General features: G+C 34.2%; 1 protein-coding gene across 6 annotated transcripts in view; it reads left to right on the forward strand.

Annotated features, from left to right (window-relative positions):
• The window catches only part of USP15 (ubiquitin specific peptidase 15), a 125,134-nt gene that overhangs the window by 104,804 nt on the left and 3,107 nt on the right, over positions 1–17,223 (forward strand). For all 6 annotated transcript variants that reach the window (XM_036122876.2, XM_078076202.1, XM_078076203.1 and 3 more), the window contains 12 exons: positions 1,824–1,982; positions 2,062–2,286; positions 7,301–7,384; positions 7,476–7,570; positions 7,670–7,861; positions 8,756–8,871; positions 9,044–9,316; positions 9,904–9,974; positions 10,317–10,432; positions 11,262–11,411; positions 13,318–13,421; positions 16,731–16,819. In XM_036122876.2, the coding sequence (XP_035978769.2) occupies positions 1,824–1,982; positions 2,062–2,286; positions 7,301–7,384; positions 7,476–7,570; positions 7,670–7,861; positions 8,756–8,871; positions 9,044–9,316; positions 9,904–9,974; positions 10,317–10,432; positions 11,262–11,411; positions 13,318–13,421; positions 16,731–16,819 (1,674 nt within the window). The remainder of the gene's footprint in view (positions 1–1,823; positions 1,983–2,061; positions 2,287–7,300; positions 7,385–7,475; positions 7,571–7,669; positions 7,862–8,755; positions 8,872–9,043; positions 9,317–9,903; positions 9,975–10,316; positions 10,433–11,261; positions 11,412–13,317; positions 13,422–16,730; positions 16,820–17,223) is intronic.

Consider the following 17,223-nt stretch of genomic DNA (forward strand, 5'->3'; position numbering starts at 1 on the left):
TGATTTGTGGCCCTCCATAGGGACTCAACACAAATAGATACACAGTACTGTGCTGTTAAATTTCCTGGGTGGAGGATGGGACAGATAATTACTTTAAAATGTCCAAAAAGGTTCTGGGGGATGGGGAGGGAAATAATGAAATATTGGAAAACACTGATATGGTACAAATGACAAGAGATAACAGAGCATATGCAGGTTGCTTTAGAATACAGTACATATCTGAGAAACCTACATAAATTTTTATTACAAATGTAGAGGCTGGGGCGCCTGGGTGGCTCAGTCGTTAAGCGTCTGCCTTCGGCTCAGGTCCTAATCCCAGGGTCCTGGGATCGAGCCCCGCATCGGGCTCCCTGCTCGGCGGGAAGCCTGCTTCTCCCTCTCCCACTCCCCCTGCTTGTGTTCCTTCTCTCGCTGTCTCTCTGTCAAGTAAATAAATAAAATCTTAAAAAAAAAAAAAATGTAAAGGCTAAATTTGGGCATGTCATTGAAGTCTAAGAAACTCAGTTTGAGAGTCGTTGTTAAGTTTGAAAAGTTACTGAAATGAAACTAGTCTGCAAAACCAGCACTACATATTAATTATTTTCAATATAATCCTTAAGCTTTTAAGTTTATTTTTATTCTTACTATTCTATTATTGTGAATAAACTTATTTTATTCTTATTCTTATATGGTTACCTCTTAGAACCAATAAAACCTCAAGTAATTTAGTTTGTCATTCAAATAAGAATTGAGCTGAAATTTAGTTTTATATAGTTAAAAAAGTTTTCCTATTTTTTTAAAAGATTTTTATTTATTTGACACTGAGAGAGAGCAGGGGGATAAAGTTTTCCTATTTATTACAGGTGAGTTCTGCCTTAAAGAAAAGCAGTTTTCAACTATTTTTTAACACAGACAAATTAAATGATACTCATATAGGACATCTAGGCAACATTTTATTAACTATGTACTAGTTCTTAAAAAATAAAAACAAATCAAAACACTACTGCAGGGGCACCTGGGTGGCTCAGTCGGTTGAGCGTCTGCCTTCGGCTCAGGTCATGATCCCAGGGTCCTGAGATCGAGCCCCGCATCGGGCTCCCTGCTCAGCGGGGAGCCTGCTTCTCCCTCTGCCTGCCGCTCCCACTCCTTGTGCTCTCTCTCTCTCTGTCAAATAAATAAATAAAATCTTTAAAAAAAAAACAAAAAAACTACTGCATTTATCTTCTTTAAGTTTCTAAGCTTTGGACAAGCTAATTTAGACAAACTATTTCTCAACCCTTACCCATGATTCCAATTAGTTTTATTTTACTAGATACTATATTAAAATTATATGTAAACAGGCTCTTGATATCTGACTTTTTCTTTCACATTCCTTTTCAGTTTTATAAAAAAGAAATAGTACTGCAAAGACTAGGAAAATTATATATGAACACAAACATCCCTGTTATCTCTGAGATTTATCTTCTTTTTACACACAGAAACTAAATGAGAGCTTTGTAATTTTTTCTAGTGACCCAGAAGTATTATTGAATTTTATATTTCCAAATCCTTTGTACAAAACTTTACCATATTTTCTCCTTGTTCTTTCCTCAGGTCTTTTCTATATTACAGATCAGTTATTTAAAAAATGTTTTTAGATATGTAATTATCTATTTGTATTTATGTATATGTAATTACCATATCTGCAAATGACTGCAGAAGTGCCACAAGTTGATTTGGGGGTTACAAATAAATGTTAGCAGTTGGTGAATTCACAAAATATGAAATCCGTGAATAATGAGAATCCATTTTTTTTTATCAGTCTTGTCCCTATAACTGATTTTATAGTTTTGCTTTTCTTACAGACACAAGTAGGACGTTTTGCACCTCAGTTCTCTGGATACCAGCAGCAGGACTGTCAAGAGCTATTAGCTTTCCTGTTAGATGGATTACATGAGGATTTGAATAGAATTAGGAAAAAACCATATATACAATTAAAAGATGCGGATGGAAGGCCAGATAAGGTAAATTTAATGATATTATTGTCACCACTGTTACAATAATGTGATATCTCTGTGTAATATGTGTCTGTTTTTCTTACAGATAGTTGCTGAAGAAGCCTGGGAAAACCATTTAAAAAGAAATGATTCTATCATAGTAGATATATTTCACGGCCTTTTCAAATCAACTTTAGTTTGTCCTGAATGTGCTAAGATTTCTGTAACATTTGATCCTTTTTGTTACTTGACACTTCCATTGCCCATGAAAAAAGAACGCACCTTGGAAGTATATTTAGTTAGAATGGATCCACTTACCAAACCTATGCAGGTAGGTCATGATTATTTTCTTTGCATTTGTTTCTTTTATAAAAACTTAGTATTGAGACCTTGTGTCTCAAGCACAATTCAGTAGTAAGTTTGTTTGTGTAGGAGATTTTATAAGCTAAATACTTTGGAAATTAGTACAACTTTTTAGGGTCTTGAAAAGGTGAGGGATGTGTAAAGTATCATTATTTGTAAAAACAAAATTCTCAAAGGCTTTTTCTTATGAAAGAAAAATGAGAGGTTGTTCAATTTTACAATGTTAGGATAAATATCAGCTTAACAAAGATTAATAACATTATTTTTCCTATTTTCCAACTTGAACTTTAATGTTAATTATAATTTTTCTAGTGGCTGTTGGAAGGAAAACTAATACCATACATTTTGATTCATGATTTGATAATGGTATACTTAAATACCTATAATTTTTAGGCATCTTAAGAACTTGGAAGAGAAATAGAAATTTAGTTCAGCTATAGATACTTGCTTCACTAATGTTCTAAGCAAAGCACTGTATTTTCTCCCTTCATTTGTCAATTAATCCTTTTCTGACACTTGAACCACCCTAATAAAAGTAGTTCTTCCTCTTCTACCTTCAGTTCAATTCTGTTATCGCACTTATTAAATTTTATTATGACCTTTGGTTTACTTACCTTCTTCTCCACTAGACCATGAGTTCTTTGAGGATAGGGACTTTGTAAATCTTTGTATTTCCAACCCCCATGACTTGTAGTACTACTAATGCAGAAATATTCAAAAATTATATTCATTGAAATATGTGTTGGGCACCTCGTGAGAGTATAAAGCTGTTTGGCAAACAGAGCAGACATGGTTCCTGCTTTAGAGCACTGTTTACTGAAGATCTTTAACTTAGAGTTCCAGCCAGATAGTGCAGTTTCTTAGAGCATAGTAGTTATATTAGTCTGTTCAGGCCTGGCATAACAAAATGCCATAAACTGAGTGGCTTTAAACAACAGAAATTTATTTTATCACAATTCTGGAGGCTGGAAGTCTAAGATCAAGAGCACCAGGATGGTTGGTATCTAGTGCAGACTCTCTTCCTGGTTTACAGACAACCTTGTCCTCACTGTGTTTAGAGACAGAGCAGAGTGAGAGAGAGCACCTGTATGCACATAAGCTCTCTGGCATCTCCTTATAAGGGCACTAATCTCATCATGAGGACCCCACCTTTTTGATCTCATCTAAACCACCCTAAAGCCCCCTCCAAATACCATTACATTGGTATGAGCTTCAACACATAAATTTTAAGGGGACACAATTCAACCAATAGCAATATCATGAGATCTGTATGAAAGGTCTGCTTTTGATAATCTTAACATTAATTTAGTGGAAGTGTTTGGGTTTACTGTCAACAAGGACATCATAAATGAAGTGTTCATAATAAAAGTATAGTCCTTTCATTCAAAGTAATTAAAGTCTAGTAAAGACTAGTCATGCACTTAGTAATGCAGATTTTCCCTATTTCTTTTGCTCCTTCTTTATATGTTTCCTTCACGAACTCATTGAACTTGATACCCTCATGTCAGTATTTCATTCAGTAGTACTAAGAATATTGAGCAGGGCCAGGAAAGGCCTGCTTTTATTTTTGGCTGGGGAATATATGTTCACATTTCTAAAATCACACCCTTTAATAAGCATAGACTTGTTAACGTTCTTTTCAATGGAGGGAAACTATAGCAATGCTAAACTACATTCTTACCTGTCTAGTTTGTAAGTTTGTAAATATATGCCAATGAATATAATGGAATGAGAGAGAAGCATAAAACAATAAGTAAAAATTTATCGCAACAAAAAAATACACTGTTTTTCTACAGTACATTTGTTAAAGACAGTACTTTCCCATGCTAGTAATACAAAGTAATCTTTATTACATAGGGACAGATTGCATTCAAATTTCACATTAGCCTATAAGGCATGTATTGAATGTTCTCCCATAATTTGGGTTTTAAATTGTTTTTCCAGTAATATGAATTTCATTAGTATACCTCTTTTCTCACTTGGTGGCCAAAACTACCAATTTGTGGAGATTGGAGCCATGGTCAGCACAGAGGAATTGGGCATTTTTTTCCTACTTGGAGGCAGTAACAATTCAAATACAAAATAATAGACTCATTAACAGTGTGCTTTAACCAGCTGGAGAGGAAAGGGAAATTAGCTGAGTTAACCTACTTGATGAGTTTCCCCATCAATGGAGTTGATTTAGGTCATAGTTTATTAGTAATTGTACTGAACACATATTATGTATTGGACTCTCATACCCTGCAAAGTGCTGGAAATACAAAGGTGTTCCTGGTTCTTGTTCCCAAGAAGCTTTTCATACAGTGTGAAAAATGCTGTGACAGGGCACCGTAGGAGTATACAGAAGGAGTGACATACCCAAACTGCCAATAATGCCCATGTTGAATCCTGAAGGATGATTAGGTTTTAAGCATGTGAAAGCTGGAAATAAAGGCATTGTAGACCAAGAGAGTGGCATATACAAAGAGCTAAAGGCAAAAGAGGACATGGCCCACTTCTGGAAATTATAAGTGGATAATATGGTAAGCAGGAGTGAGCTCGTAAAGAAGTTTGCTGCCATGATAGGAAGTTTGGACTTCATCCTAAAAATTAGAGGAGCTATTAAAGGTTATTAAATGAGAGATTATGTGACCAGATTTGTATTCGAGAAAGAAGCCCCAGGCTAGTGCAAAGACTGGATTGGAAAAGCTTAGGTCAGATGTACTAAGACCATGTAAGAGAGTTTTGTAGTGATCAGATAACAAATGAAAAGGGCTTGAACTCTTAAGATTAGTGTCAGGATGGCAATTAGAAGAACTAGTTGAATACAAGAAGTAAAAATGTTTAAGAATATTCAAAGATGATGCCAAGCTTATTGGGTTGCAAAACTGAGGAGACGGAGGTGCTCTTTGTTTTAATGGCATATATAGGAAGAAAGGTTTAAGAAGAAACCTTTTTAATACTGGATATGTTGACCTAACATGACCTAAATCTGTGTTTCGTACTGGACATGTTGAGGTGCATGAGGAAAATTTAGGTAGAGCTATCAGTAGGCGTTGAGTTTATGTATCTAGACTGGAGGAGAGATGTCTGTGCTTGAGACAGAAATTGGGCAGTGAGCTCTATTAAAATGATAGTGAATGTCGGGGCGCCTGGGTGGCTCAGATGGTTAAGCATCTGCCTTCGGCTCAGGTCATGATTCCAGGGTCCTGGGATCGAGCCCCACATCAGGCTCCTGGCTCAGCAGGGAGCCTGCTTCTCCTTCTCGCTCTGCCTCTCCCTGCTCATGCTCTCTCTCTCTGTATCTCTGTGTCTCAAATGAATAAATAAAATCTTTAAAAAAAAAAAAATGATAGTGAATGTCTTAGAAGGATGAGATTCCCTAAGGCTAGGGTGACCCTGTGATGTATCATCTAAACCAGAACTCTTTTAAAAATAAAAAGGGCCATTATTAATCATTATACCAGGACTGCAGGCTCATCCAGGACTGACCAAAGCAAACTGGGATATATTGTCACCTGCTGTAAAGAGAGCCTATACAATCAAGAGGAGGGCAAGCTAAGGGGGTTTGGCGGGGGCGGCACCTGGGTGGCTCAGTCGGTTAAGCCGTTAAGCATCTGCCTTCTGCTCAGGTCATGATCCCAGGGTCCTGAGATCGAGTCCCGCATTGGGCTCCTTGCTCAACAAGGAGCCTGCTTTTCCCTCTGTCTGCAGCTCCCCTTGCTTGTGCTCTCTCTCTCTCTGACAAATAAATAAAATCTTAAAAAAAAAAAGAAAGGAAGAAAGAAAAGGTCAAGGGTAAAATTCTAAAGGAATTTGACAATCTTGGTAACTGGTTAAATAAAGAGATGAGGACAAAAGCTAGGGGTGAATGGGAAGTGAGGAAGTTAAGATAGTGTGGACATTACTTTTAACAAGGTTATTTATAAAGCAGGAGAAAGGGAGATAGAGTGAAAGCAATGAAGGACTGGTTTCTTTTTTTTTTCTTTTTTTTTTTTTTAGAGACTTGTAAATTATTCCATTGCTTATGTAAGAATCAGGACAAAATGGAATAAAGGATGATTGCTGGTTCCCGAGGAAATAGAACAGGATAGGATTCAGAGCAGAGATGCTAGGGTTAGCCTTAGATGGGAAGGGTGACAACTGATTCTCTTTCCATGTGTAGAAAGAGCTGGAGAAAAGGATCTTTTAGAAGGTTGTTAGAGGACACAAAGTTGGAGATTTTCCTATCCAGTAGCCTCACCTCCCCCCCCCCCCCCCGCCCCGTGTATTCTGCGGATAGTGAAGGGAGAGGTAGTGAAATAAGCAACCTAAGGAATGGTGAAGATTTTATATAGTTACTGAGACAGAAATGAAGGAAGAAGCAAATAAGGGATGCACAGAATTTCTGGCTAGTTTTGAACAATTGGTTAAGACTTGGGCATTGTGAATTTGTAGCAAACCAGTCTCTAAAGTTGGTCAGTTTTCTCCAGCATATCTGAACAGCTCTAAGAAAGTATAGCAAGGATAAAATTGAATAACAAAATAGTTAAAGGTTTTGCAGTGCAGTAGTTGAAGTGATGAATCATGTGGGTTCTGGAGGGAAGGCCATGAAGACGGTAGGAAGTTGGTAAACCACGAGAAAATTGAAAATTAAAGACTAGAGCTCTAAATGTAAGCCAAGAATGGGAAAGAATGAGATCCCAGGAAAAGTAATTAGTGGTTAGTCAGTAGTAGCCTGATAAGAGTTTAAGATATCAGAGGTGGAGCAAGTTTATGACAAGGTGCAAGAAGTGAACTACAGTTGAATGTAAGTGTGGGTCTTTGAATCAAAGAGCCAAGGAACAATTAGTCTGAGATAAATTATCCATATAGACATTGTCAGCCAGGATGATAGTAGGATTGGAGAAAGACACTGTAAACCAAATACCAAGTAAATGTGAGGAAGCAACCAAGAGTTCAGTTTCATCTACTGAGTGTTTTTTCCAAAGTAATAAATGCATTATAATTGTTTTGTTTTTTAGTACAAAGTGGTTGTTCCCAAAATTGGAAACATACTTGATCTTTGTACAGCATTGTCTGCTTTGTCAGGAGTACCTGCAGATAAGGTAAGGTGTTTCTGGGTTTGAAGTACGTAAGTTGGGAGTTTAGTTTTTCAGTGATGTAAAACCAGCTTAATAGAAATTTATTTCCTTTTAGATGATAGTTACTGATATATACAATCATAGATTTCACAGAATATTCGCTATGGATGAAAACCTTAGTAGTATTATGGAACGGGATGATATTTATGTGTAAGTATAAAATTCATTGTGCAAAATAATACTTGGGAAAAATTTCAGAAGAAATAACGTAAAAGTTTTCAGAGTTTATGGTCAGTTTTGTCCTTACAGGTTTGAAATTAACATCAATAGGACAGAAGATACAGAGCATGTGATTATTCCTGTTTGCCTAAGAGAAAAATTTAGACACTCAAGTTATACCCACCATACTGGTTCTTCACTTTTTGGTCAACCTTTTCTTATGGCTGTACCACGAAATAATACTGAAGATAAACTCTATAATCTCCTGCTTTTGAGAATGTGGTAAGTGTCAGACAATTCTACATTAACAAAAGGAATGATAGAATAGTTAATAAAAATAAATGTGCAGTATACTATCAGAATATGATAAGCTTGTATTATCTCAACTTTGTTTAAACAGATAGCAATTTACAAAATCAAATTATAGTTTAATTCATTTTCTTGATCATGTTAAACACATTACTGAGGTAATTGCAAACCCAGAACGCATGAATTCTTTTAGCTGTTTTAAACCAGAAGTTTACGATTGGAAGAAAATAGGAATTTGTCATGTATGCACTCTGAAATTACAAGTTTCAGGTGCTTCATTTATTTATACACCTTGCTAGCAAGTTCAAGAACTCCTCCTATAATGGTTAAAAGGATAAACTTTCATGGTTGATAGTATTTTAAGCCAACCCCTTTTTTGTCATCCTAAAACCTTGATTTGAATTATAATATAATCAAAACTGCCATTTGATCCCTTTTATTTTATCCTTTGTAACTGACATATTTAGTATTCTTTCTTGCATACGTATTTTAATCATTATAGTCCCATAGCCTATGCATAAAGATAACATTATACAGTTATAAGTGATCTTAGTAATAATACATATATCATCTAAATGAGAATATATAATAATTTTAAGTCAAATTATTTGCCACAAACTTTTAACATAGAAAGATGTTAAAACCCCAGAAGTAACAGATCACCTTCTTTCTTTTTATAAAGACAACCAAAACAGAAATGATTAGTCACTTGCACTTATGGTACTATTTCGAGTTTAATTTATCCTTCAACTAAATGACCACTATTACTCCATTAAAAAGTTTTTTTTACTGAAAGAATGGAAAACTTTTTTTTTAAGTTTTTACCTTCATAGAACTAAATTTGTTCGATTTCTGATTTTATTTAAGCCGATACGTCAAAATATCTACTGAAACTGAAGAAACTGAAGGATCCCTACACTGCTGTAAGGACCAAAATATTAATGGGAATGGCCCAAATGGCATACATGAAGAAGGCTCACCAAGTAAGACTTTCCTTTTAAATTATAAAACCTTTCACTTGGATTATTGCCTCAGAAAAAAAGAAGATGGGGATTAAGGAACTAAAAAATCTCTTCAAGCCTGGGAAAAATAATGTTAATAACTTTTAAATGTAATATTGGGTTTATTTAAAAGACTTCTAATATCTAAAATTAGGTGAAATGGAAACAGATGAGCCAGATGATGAATCCAGCCAGGATCAAGAACTTCCCTCCGAGAATGAAAACAGTCAGTCTGAAGATTCAGTTGGAGGAGATAATGATTCTGAAAATGGATTATGTACTGAGGAAACTTGTAAAGGTCAACTCACGGGACACAAAAAAAGATTGTTTACATTCCAGTTCAACAATTTAGGCAATACTGATATCAACTACATCAAAGATGATACCAGGCATATAAGATTTGACGAGAGGCAGCTTAGGCTAGATGGTAAGTGTGAAAACTGGCTTGAACACTGAACTTGAGCAAAGCATGTTATTATTTTAGGTGAAAACTATGAAATTCAGGGGCGCCTGGGTGGCTCGGTCGTTAAGTGTCTGCCTTCGGCTCAGGTCATGGTCCCAGGGTCCTGGGATCGAGCCCCACATTGGGCTCTGTGCTCAGCCTGCTTCTCCCTCTCCCACTACCCCCTGCTTGTGTTCCCTCTGTTGCTGTCTCTCTCTCTGTCAAATAAATAAATAAATAATCTTTAAAACAAAACAAAAAACAAATTCAGCAGTCATGAAAAATAACACTTACCTATATAAAATCTATATAATCTTAAATGAAAAGTCTTAATTTCTGAGTATACTAAAACACATCACTGCTTATTAAATGGAGGTTAGACTTACGCGTAAGTTTTGTATCTTTTTTTTTAACTACTTAAATTTTTAATGGCTTGGAAACACCAATTTACCCTGATTACCTAGTGCAAGTAGAAAAGATTGTTTATTCTAGTATATATTTTAACATTAAAATATACTCATTTTAATGAAGGCATATTAAGTTTTAAAGAAAAAATATGTTTTCCATCTTAGAAAGATCTTTTCTTGCTTTGGATTGGGATCCTGATTTGAAAAAAAGATACTTTGATGAAAATGCCGCTGAGGTAAGTCATCACTCATTCCATATCTTTCCCATGTTGATCACAATTTTGTTACACTCTTTTGCTTCTCTACCAAATATGTTTATTTTGCTAGTAGAAAAATGGTTATGTACTAGAAAAGGCTTGTTGGTTTACAAACATGCTTTCTGTTAACAGTTTTAATCATCCATGTAGGTGTGTATATAGAAGTTTTTTTAAAGTGTGGTGTAAATCTCAGCTGAAATAAGCTTTATAATTCTTTTGAGAAAGTTTAGGAGTTTTTCATTACTATTCATAGTAAGATGGTATCACTAAAATGAGTTTTGTTTCATTTGTTCTCTTAACTCAAGAAATACTTCTCTTTAGGATTTTGAAAAACATGAAAGTGTGGAATATAAACCTCCTAAAAAACCCTTTGTGAAATTAAAAGATTGCATTGAGCTTTTTACAACAAAAGAAAAGCTAGGTGCTGAAGATCCCTGGTAAGAGACAAAGTTAAAAAATTACTTCTAATTATTTTTTAAGGATTTATACTGAGGTATGTGATACATCAAGTTTAAAAAGCAGTAACTAAATTCCTTTTGATATTTTAAATAATAAGCATTTCTTTAAGTGATAATAGTCTGTTAAAAGTGATTCAAGGGGCACCTGGGTGGTCAGTGGGTTAAGCGTCTGCCTTGGGCCCAGCTCACAATCCCAGGGTCTTGGGATCAAGCCCTGCGTCAGGCTCCCCGCTCAGCCAGCACAGGCTCCCTGCTTGTGCTCTCAACTCTGTTGCTATCTCTGTCTCTCTCTCTCTCAAAGAAATAAATAAAATCTTCAAAGAAAAGTGATTCAAATGTTTAAAAGTATTATTATAATGTTAAGCTTTAATCTCATTACTGTATTCTCTATAGTAGCCATTTTACTATGGATAATTTCAGTTACTTTTCCCAAGAATTTTTTGCTGTGCAGCTGTTTTGATAGAAACATTTTTAGGAAAATCATGTTTTGTGGTGTTATTAATTCCATTAGAGCCCAGAAGTTTTAAGATTTTCTAATACTTATATCTCAACGTAGTTTTGTGTTCTTTTATCTTACTAAAATGTAAATAATCTAGCCTTCATCATTTCTTTGAATACGTATTTACATATTAATTTATAATATCCTAAATCAGTTTGATTTACTGAAGAGAGAGATTTATATATATGTCTGGTATATATTAGGCACATAGTAATTGCCCACTGAATAAATGTAAAACTTGCCAAGCATTTTTTTATCTATTATTTTCATTACCTCTAGCAAGCTTTAAATATTTCTCTTTATTTTTAGGTATTGTCCAAATTGTAAAGAACATCAGCAAGCCACAAAGAAACTGGATTTATGGTCCCTGCCTCCAGTACTTGTGGTACATCTCAAGCGATTTTCTTACAGTCGATACATGAGAGACAAACTGGATACTTTAGTTGATTTTCCCATAAAGTAAGTTTTGATTATGCTTTATAAACATTGGGCAACTGTAGGTTCTTATAAACATCAGGTAGCATTGGATCCAACTTCAGTTTTTGAGTGTATTTGTGAGTAGTTCTAAAAAATTGTAAGGACCAGTAAGAATTTTTATTCCTTTTTAGATATTTTTCAGAGAGCAATGAGAAGATACACCTTTTTAAACAAGGTATTACATTATTATATGGGTTCATTGGCACGGTTTATAAATCTAGGTATTCTGTGGGATCATAGTGATTTTATTTTTCCTAGGAATTATTTCATCATTAATCATCAATTACTCCTAAGTATGCTTTTTAAAAAGGACTGAAGTTATATGAAACAGAATAATGTAATTGCTTAAAACAATGACACAGTAATCAGTCATCCCTGTTGTGTCATACTTCCGTTTATTGCATTGTTCAGAGTACCACATCATTTTTGTAAAAAGTCTGGAGACAGCATCTTTGTAGTCTTTTTTTTTTTTTTTATAAAGCTTTCACTAAATTTGGGAGCCTGGGTGGCTCAGATGGTTAAGCATCTGCCTTCAGCTCAGGTCATGATCCCAGGACCCTGGGATCGAGTCCCGCATCGGGCTCCCTGCTCCTTGGGGAGCCTGCTTCTCCCTCTGCCCCTCTCTCTCTCTTTCTCTCTGTCTCTCATGAATAAATAAAATCTTTAAAAGAAAAAAAAAACTTTCACTAAATTTAATTGAGAATTCGTAAGGACAGAATTGAAATTGTATATTCTCGTTCACATGGTCCAGGAAGGACTTCATCACACAGTATTTTGCATCGCACAATAACTTGGTACTCTCCCATTTTGCTAAAAGAACATTGATAGTATTCTTTTTATATTTTATATTTGTGTATGAAGTGTTTGATACATTTAATAAGTAGACAACTGCCATAGGCAGGTGTGTGTGATTAGAAGGAAATGGATGTAATATTGAAAACATTCTTTGGATTTCTTATTTCTGATTGGTGTTTACAAAATTAAAAACATTTTGCAGTTTTTTACCAGAAAAAAATGGTAATTTTCTCCTTAACAAAATTATGAGCCATCAAAGTTTTCTCAAGAATATAGCATTAAAAAAAAAGAGGAAGAACATAACATTTTGACAGTTTAAGTACCAGAAGAACCAGAAGTAATGATAAGCTGGAATCTGTGAGAGATATATTTGAGATTTAGAATCATTATTGCTCTTTAATGACGCAAGTCCAAAAAAAACAAATAATGATAAGCTAGAAAATGGTCATGTTCCAGTTTCATGCATGACAGATTACAAACATTTGGTTGCATTTCAAAGAATGTTGCCCACTTGGGGTATATAGATCGTCAGAACCAGGAAAATGTAGAATAAATGTTGGGGTTTAGATATATCTCTTTAAGATTTCTGTGAAAGCTGTTTTTCACCATCATTTATTCTTCCTTAAATGCATAATTACTAAAAATGACTTCAAAAATATGAAAAATTAAAAGGGTCCCAATGGCAAATGGTGATGACTCTTTTACTATATACTGAGAGTTAAATGTATTAGCATAAAAACGTTAATCTGAATAAACAGCAGTCAGTAGACAATTTTAAAATTTCCAACCCCTAAGAAAAATTTTGCCAAAATACTCAAATCTCAGAGGTGTGTGTCTATGTTTGTGTGCATGTGCATGTGTGTGCGTGTGTGTATGTATATATATATCACATATATATGTGTGTGTTTTACAGTTATTTGTATGTATATGTTTTATATATATATATGTTTTACAGTTATTTGACTCTTAGTGATTTCTTCAGTGAGAGAGATATTTTTTATATAAATGAGAGTCAAGCAACATTGACAGAAGATAGTAGAATTCATGACATTTAGGGAAAAGGTAAAACTAACTTGATCTCTCTGTTAAACAGTGACCTGGATATGTCGGAATTCCTAATCAATCCAAATGCAGGTCCTTGTCGCTATAATTTGATTGCTGTTTCCAACCACTATGGAGGGATGGGAGGAGGACACTGTAAGTTGACAGTTTACCATTTTGCTAAAATCATGATGTTTGATAACTGCAGACTTTTTCCTTAAGATAGTTATTACTTAAAGGGAAAATGTAGGCTGCCTGGCTGGCTCGGTTGGTAACATGTGACTCTTGATCTTGGGGTTGTGAGTTCGAGCCCCACATTTGGTGTGGAGCCTACTAAAAAAGAAAAAGGGAAAATGTGAAATGTGTTTTACATATAGTAATTATCAATAAGTGTTAATTAATGAATTAGCTTTTGAACCTTTTTTTTTTTTTAACATCAGGAATAGAGAATTGAGTTGATCATACTTCTCAGTTTAATGCATGGGACATCACTCATCAGGACTCCTGTCCTTTTCCATTCTCCTTCCCCTTTCCCTTCCTAAAGTACTTGATGTATGTGTTGTTATAAATCATGCATCGTTATTAATTTTTACATAATAGGTATACTGTGTTATAGATCTTACATTTTTCTCATAACGCATAAGACTTATCCATGTTACTTTGTGTCCGTTTAGTTCATTGCTTCTAACCACTCAGGACTTATATCTACCATATTTTAGCTCTGTACTCACTTCATGGTGGACATCCAAATTACCTTTAACTTTCTACCACCATAAGACTGATAAACACCATTGTTTATGGTCCCCTCTCTGAGAATTTCTTTGAGCAACATACCCAGAAGTGAGATTGCTGGGTTATAGAGTAAGTACTGCCAGATGGCTCTTCAGGACAGTTAACACCAGTCTACACTCTCCAGCTGATAGATTTTTCTGTTGAACTATCTTTGCATTCCTGGGATAAACCCAACTTACCTTTTAAGGTGTTTTTTTTTTTAATGTATAATTTTGTATATTAAAAAAAAATTCTTTTTTAATTCCCAGTTGAATTTGGTTAACTAATTTTAGTTAGGGTTAAAATTTCATTCATAAGTGAAATGATCTTCTAATTTTTTATATTGTTCTTTCTTTGGAATCAAGATTACAGTCTAATAATAAACAGGCTGGGATACTTTATCCTTTTTCTGTATCCTAAAGCAGGTAGCATAGTATAGGAATTAACTATTCATGAAAGGCTAGTAGAATTCACTTGTAAAATTATCTGGGCTTCACACCCACAAATTTTTCTCTTTATCTCATGCTTATTGAAATCTATTCAGTTTTATTTTTCCCAAGATGTATGCATTATGGCATTTTCTATTTTTCTAAAAATGTATCTGTGTTTTCCACTTTAAGAATAGTTACATTTAATACCATTATCTTTGTCCCTTTTTTGTTCTTCTGTTTTCTTCTTAGTCTTTTCCCAGAGGTCTATCTTACTAATCTGTTCAAAGAATTAGCTTCCACTTTATTAAATTTTTCTTTTTGTTATTACATATGTATTCTCTCTCATTGATTTCTTCTCTTCCCTTTGTTATGTTTTTCTTTTTGTTACTTTGAGTTTGCTCTGTTGCTCTATTTAACTTTTGATTTGAATGCTTTATTAGCTTTTGCTTTACATTTTTACATTTCTTTCTGTTGAAGGCTATAATTAAAGCTATAAATTTCCCTCTAAATACTGCTTTATCTTAGTTACATAAACTTTTTAATGTATTTTCATCTACTTTTAATTCTGTATGTGTTTTTAATTTCCTTTATGATTTTCTAATTAGTCCAGGGCACTTAATCATATACTTTTCCAAACGTATGTTTTTTTTAAAGCTCTCCTTTGGGGCACCTGGGTGGCTCAGTCGTTAAGCGTCTGCCTTTGGCTCAGGTCATGATCCCAGGGTCCTGGGATCGAGCCCCACATCGGGCTCCCTGCTCAGCGGGAAGCCTGCTTCTCCCTCTCCCACTCACCCTGCTTGTGTTCCCTCTCCCACTGTGTCTGTCTCTGTCAAATAAATAGATAAAATCTTTTAAAAATTTTTAAAAAATAAAGCTCTCCTTTTGTCTTAATTTTACTTTTATTACATAACAGTTGGAGATATTGCCTATATTATATTAATCCTTAGTTTATTAAAGTGTCCATGTATTGTCTGTTTCTTAAATGTTTACGTGCTTGAAAAACATAAATATTCCCCATCCAGACATAGAATTCTATTTTTCTCTTATATTTGAAGCTTATCAGTTATATTCAGATATTTGCTATCTCTAGTTAATTTTATATTTTGTTATATTTCTGAGAATTCTGAGGATTCTTATTAAAGTGTTGAATCATCTGTTTCTACTAACAGTTTTATTAGTTGTTTTGCATTATTGCATTTATGTTTAAAATGGTAGCTCTTCTTTCTCTTATTATTCCTTTTACCAGTATTTGATATATTTTTTCTTTTGGTATCACTTGGTTCACAAACTCTGGGTGCCTTTTTGTTAGATTTGTCTCTTATAAACCATTTTATTGCTAGATCTTGTCCTTTTATTCAATGTTTAATTGTGGGTACAGTGGTCTTCAGTTCAACTGACAAACTTACAACCCACAATAGGCTCCACCCAGAAGAGCAATAATTTTGTTTTGTGAGAGGTAGAACATTTAGAAGCTATGACAGCAGATAATTATTTTGCAGACATTTTGCAACTCTGTTTCCTCAGTTATTGGATAGTTCAGAGGAAGCATGGAATGTATAAAGGGGGCATTTTTAACTTTTAAAGATAAAGCAAATCTTTAAAAATTGTACAGATAAATTACTTTTTATTTTTCTCTTGCTCAATACTTTTATTAAAGACTGAAAAAAATTTTGGTGTAAAAACTACAAATTAATGGGATAGTATTACTGAAAAAATATTTGTTGTACAAAATTTAAATTATTAAAATGTCAAACTCTAGAGTCAGAGACAGACCTGGGTTTAAATGCTAACTCAGCCACTTAACAGCTTTACTGTTACATATTAAACTTCTCTTGATGCCTCAGTTTCCCCATTTCTAAAGTTAGAGGCGTAATAATACCTTCTCTGTGAGATAGTACATGTAAAGTACATAGCATTATACCTGGTCCACAATAAGCACTACATAAATATTAATTCCCATTTATTGTCATTAGTATTATTCTGTGAACTGAAAAATAATAAATCTGTTCTGTTTGTCCTTGGGAAGAAGAAGTCAGATTTCGACATATTTGAAAAGTATCTTAGGCACTTAGATTGTAGGAAATACATTAAAACCTTTAATCAATGGAATCAGTTGAATGTGTAATAGATAGGCCTCTTATGTATATGATTGTCATGTAATTTTAATATGTATTCCTTATATAGATGATTGTAAAGTTTTACGGGTTCCCCCCAGGAAACCATAGACTTTTCAGTCACAGAAGTGATTATATTTTTTCATTAGATACTGCTTTCGCAAAAAATAAAGATGATGGAAAATGGTACTACTTTGATGACAGTAGTGTCTCAACTGCGTCTGAAGACCAGATTGTGGTAAGTGTGTCTTTATTTCCTGAAAATCACAGGATCCACTTTTTTAAAAGCGCCCATGGAACACTACAGTCTATATTTTAGCAATTTCTAATAGTTAAGAGACACTTTCCCTGATTTAAAGAAATGTAAAGTTGTCCTCTAAGTGGAAATTTGTCTCCAGACTTGCCCACTAACAGAAGCATAAATTGCATCATGAAAATTTTTCTGGTAGTTTTCAATATGAAAAATGGAGTTTTCTAATGAAAATAATAAAATTTTCCTTTGGAAGATAGGTTCAGACATTTTGGGACATTGACTACTTAAAATTAGAGTACTAAAATAGAAAAAAAAAAATTCTTTAAGGGCCTCCTTACCATACCTATGATTTTTAAAATAAAGTCTTATCCTTTGTGACACTTAAACAT

The sequence above is a fragment of the Halichoerus grypus genome, chromosome 6, assembly GCF_964656455.1.
Source record: "Halichoerus grypus chromosome 6, mHalGry1.hap1.1, whole genome shotgun sequence".
Classification (NCBI taxonomy): Eukaryota; Metazoa; Chordata; class Mammalia; order Carnivora; family Phocidae; genus Halichoerus; species Halichoerus grypus.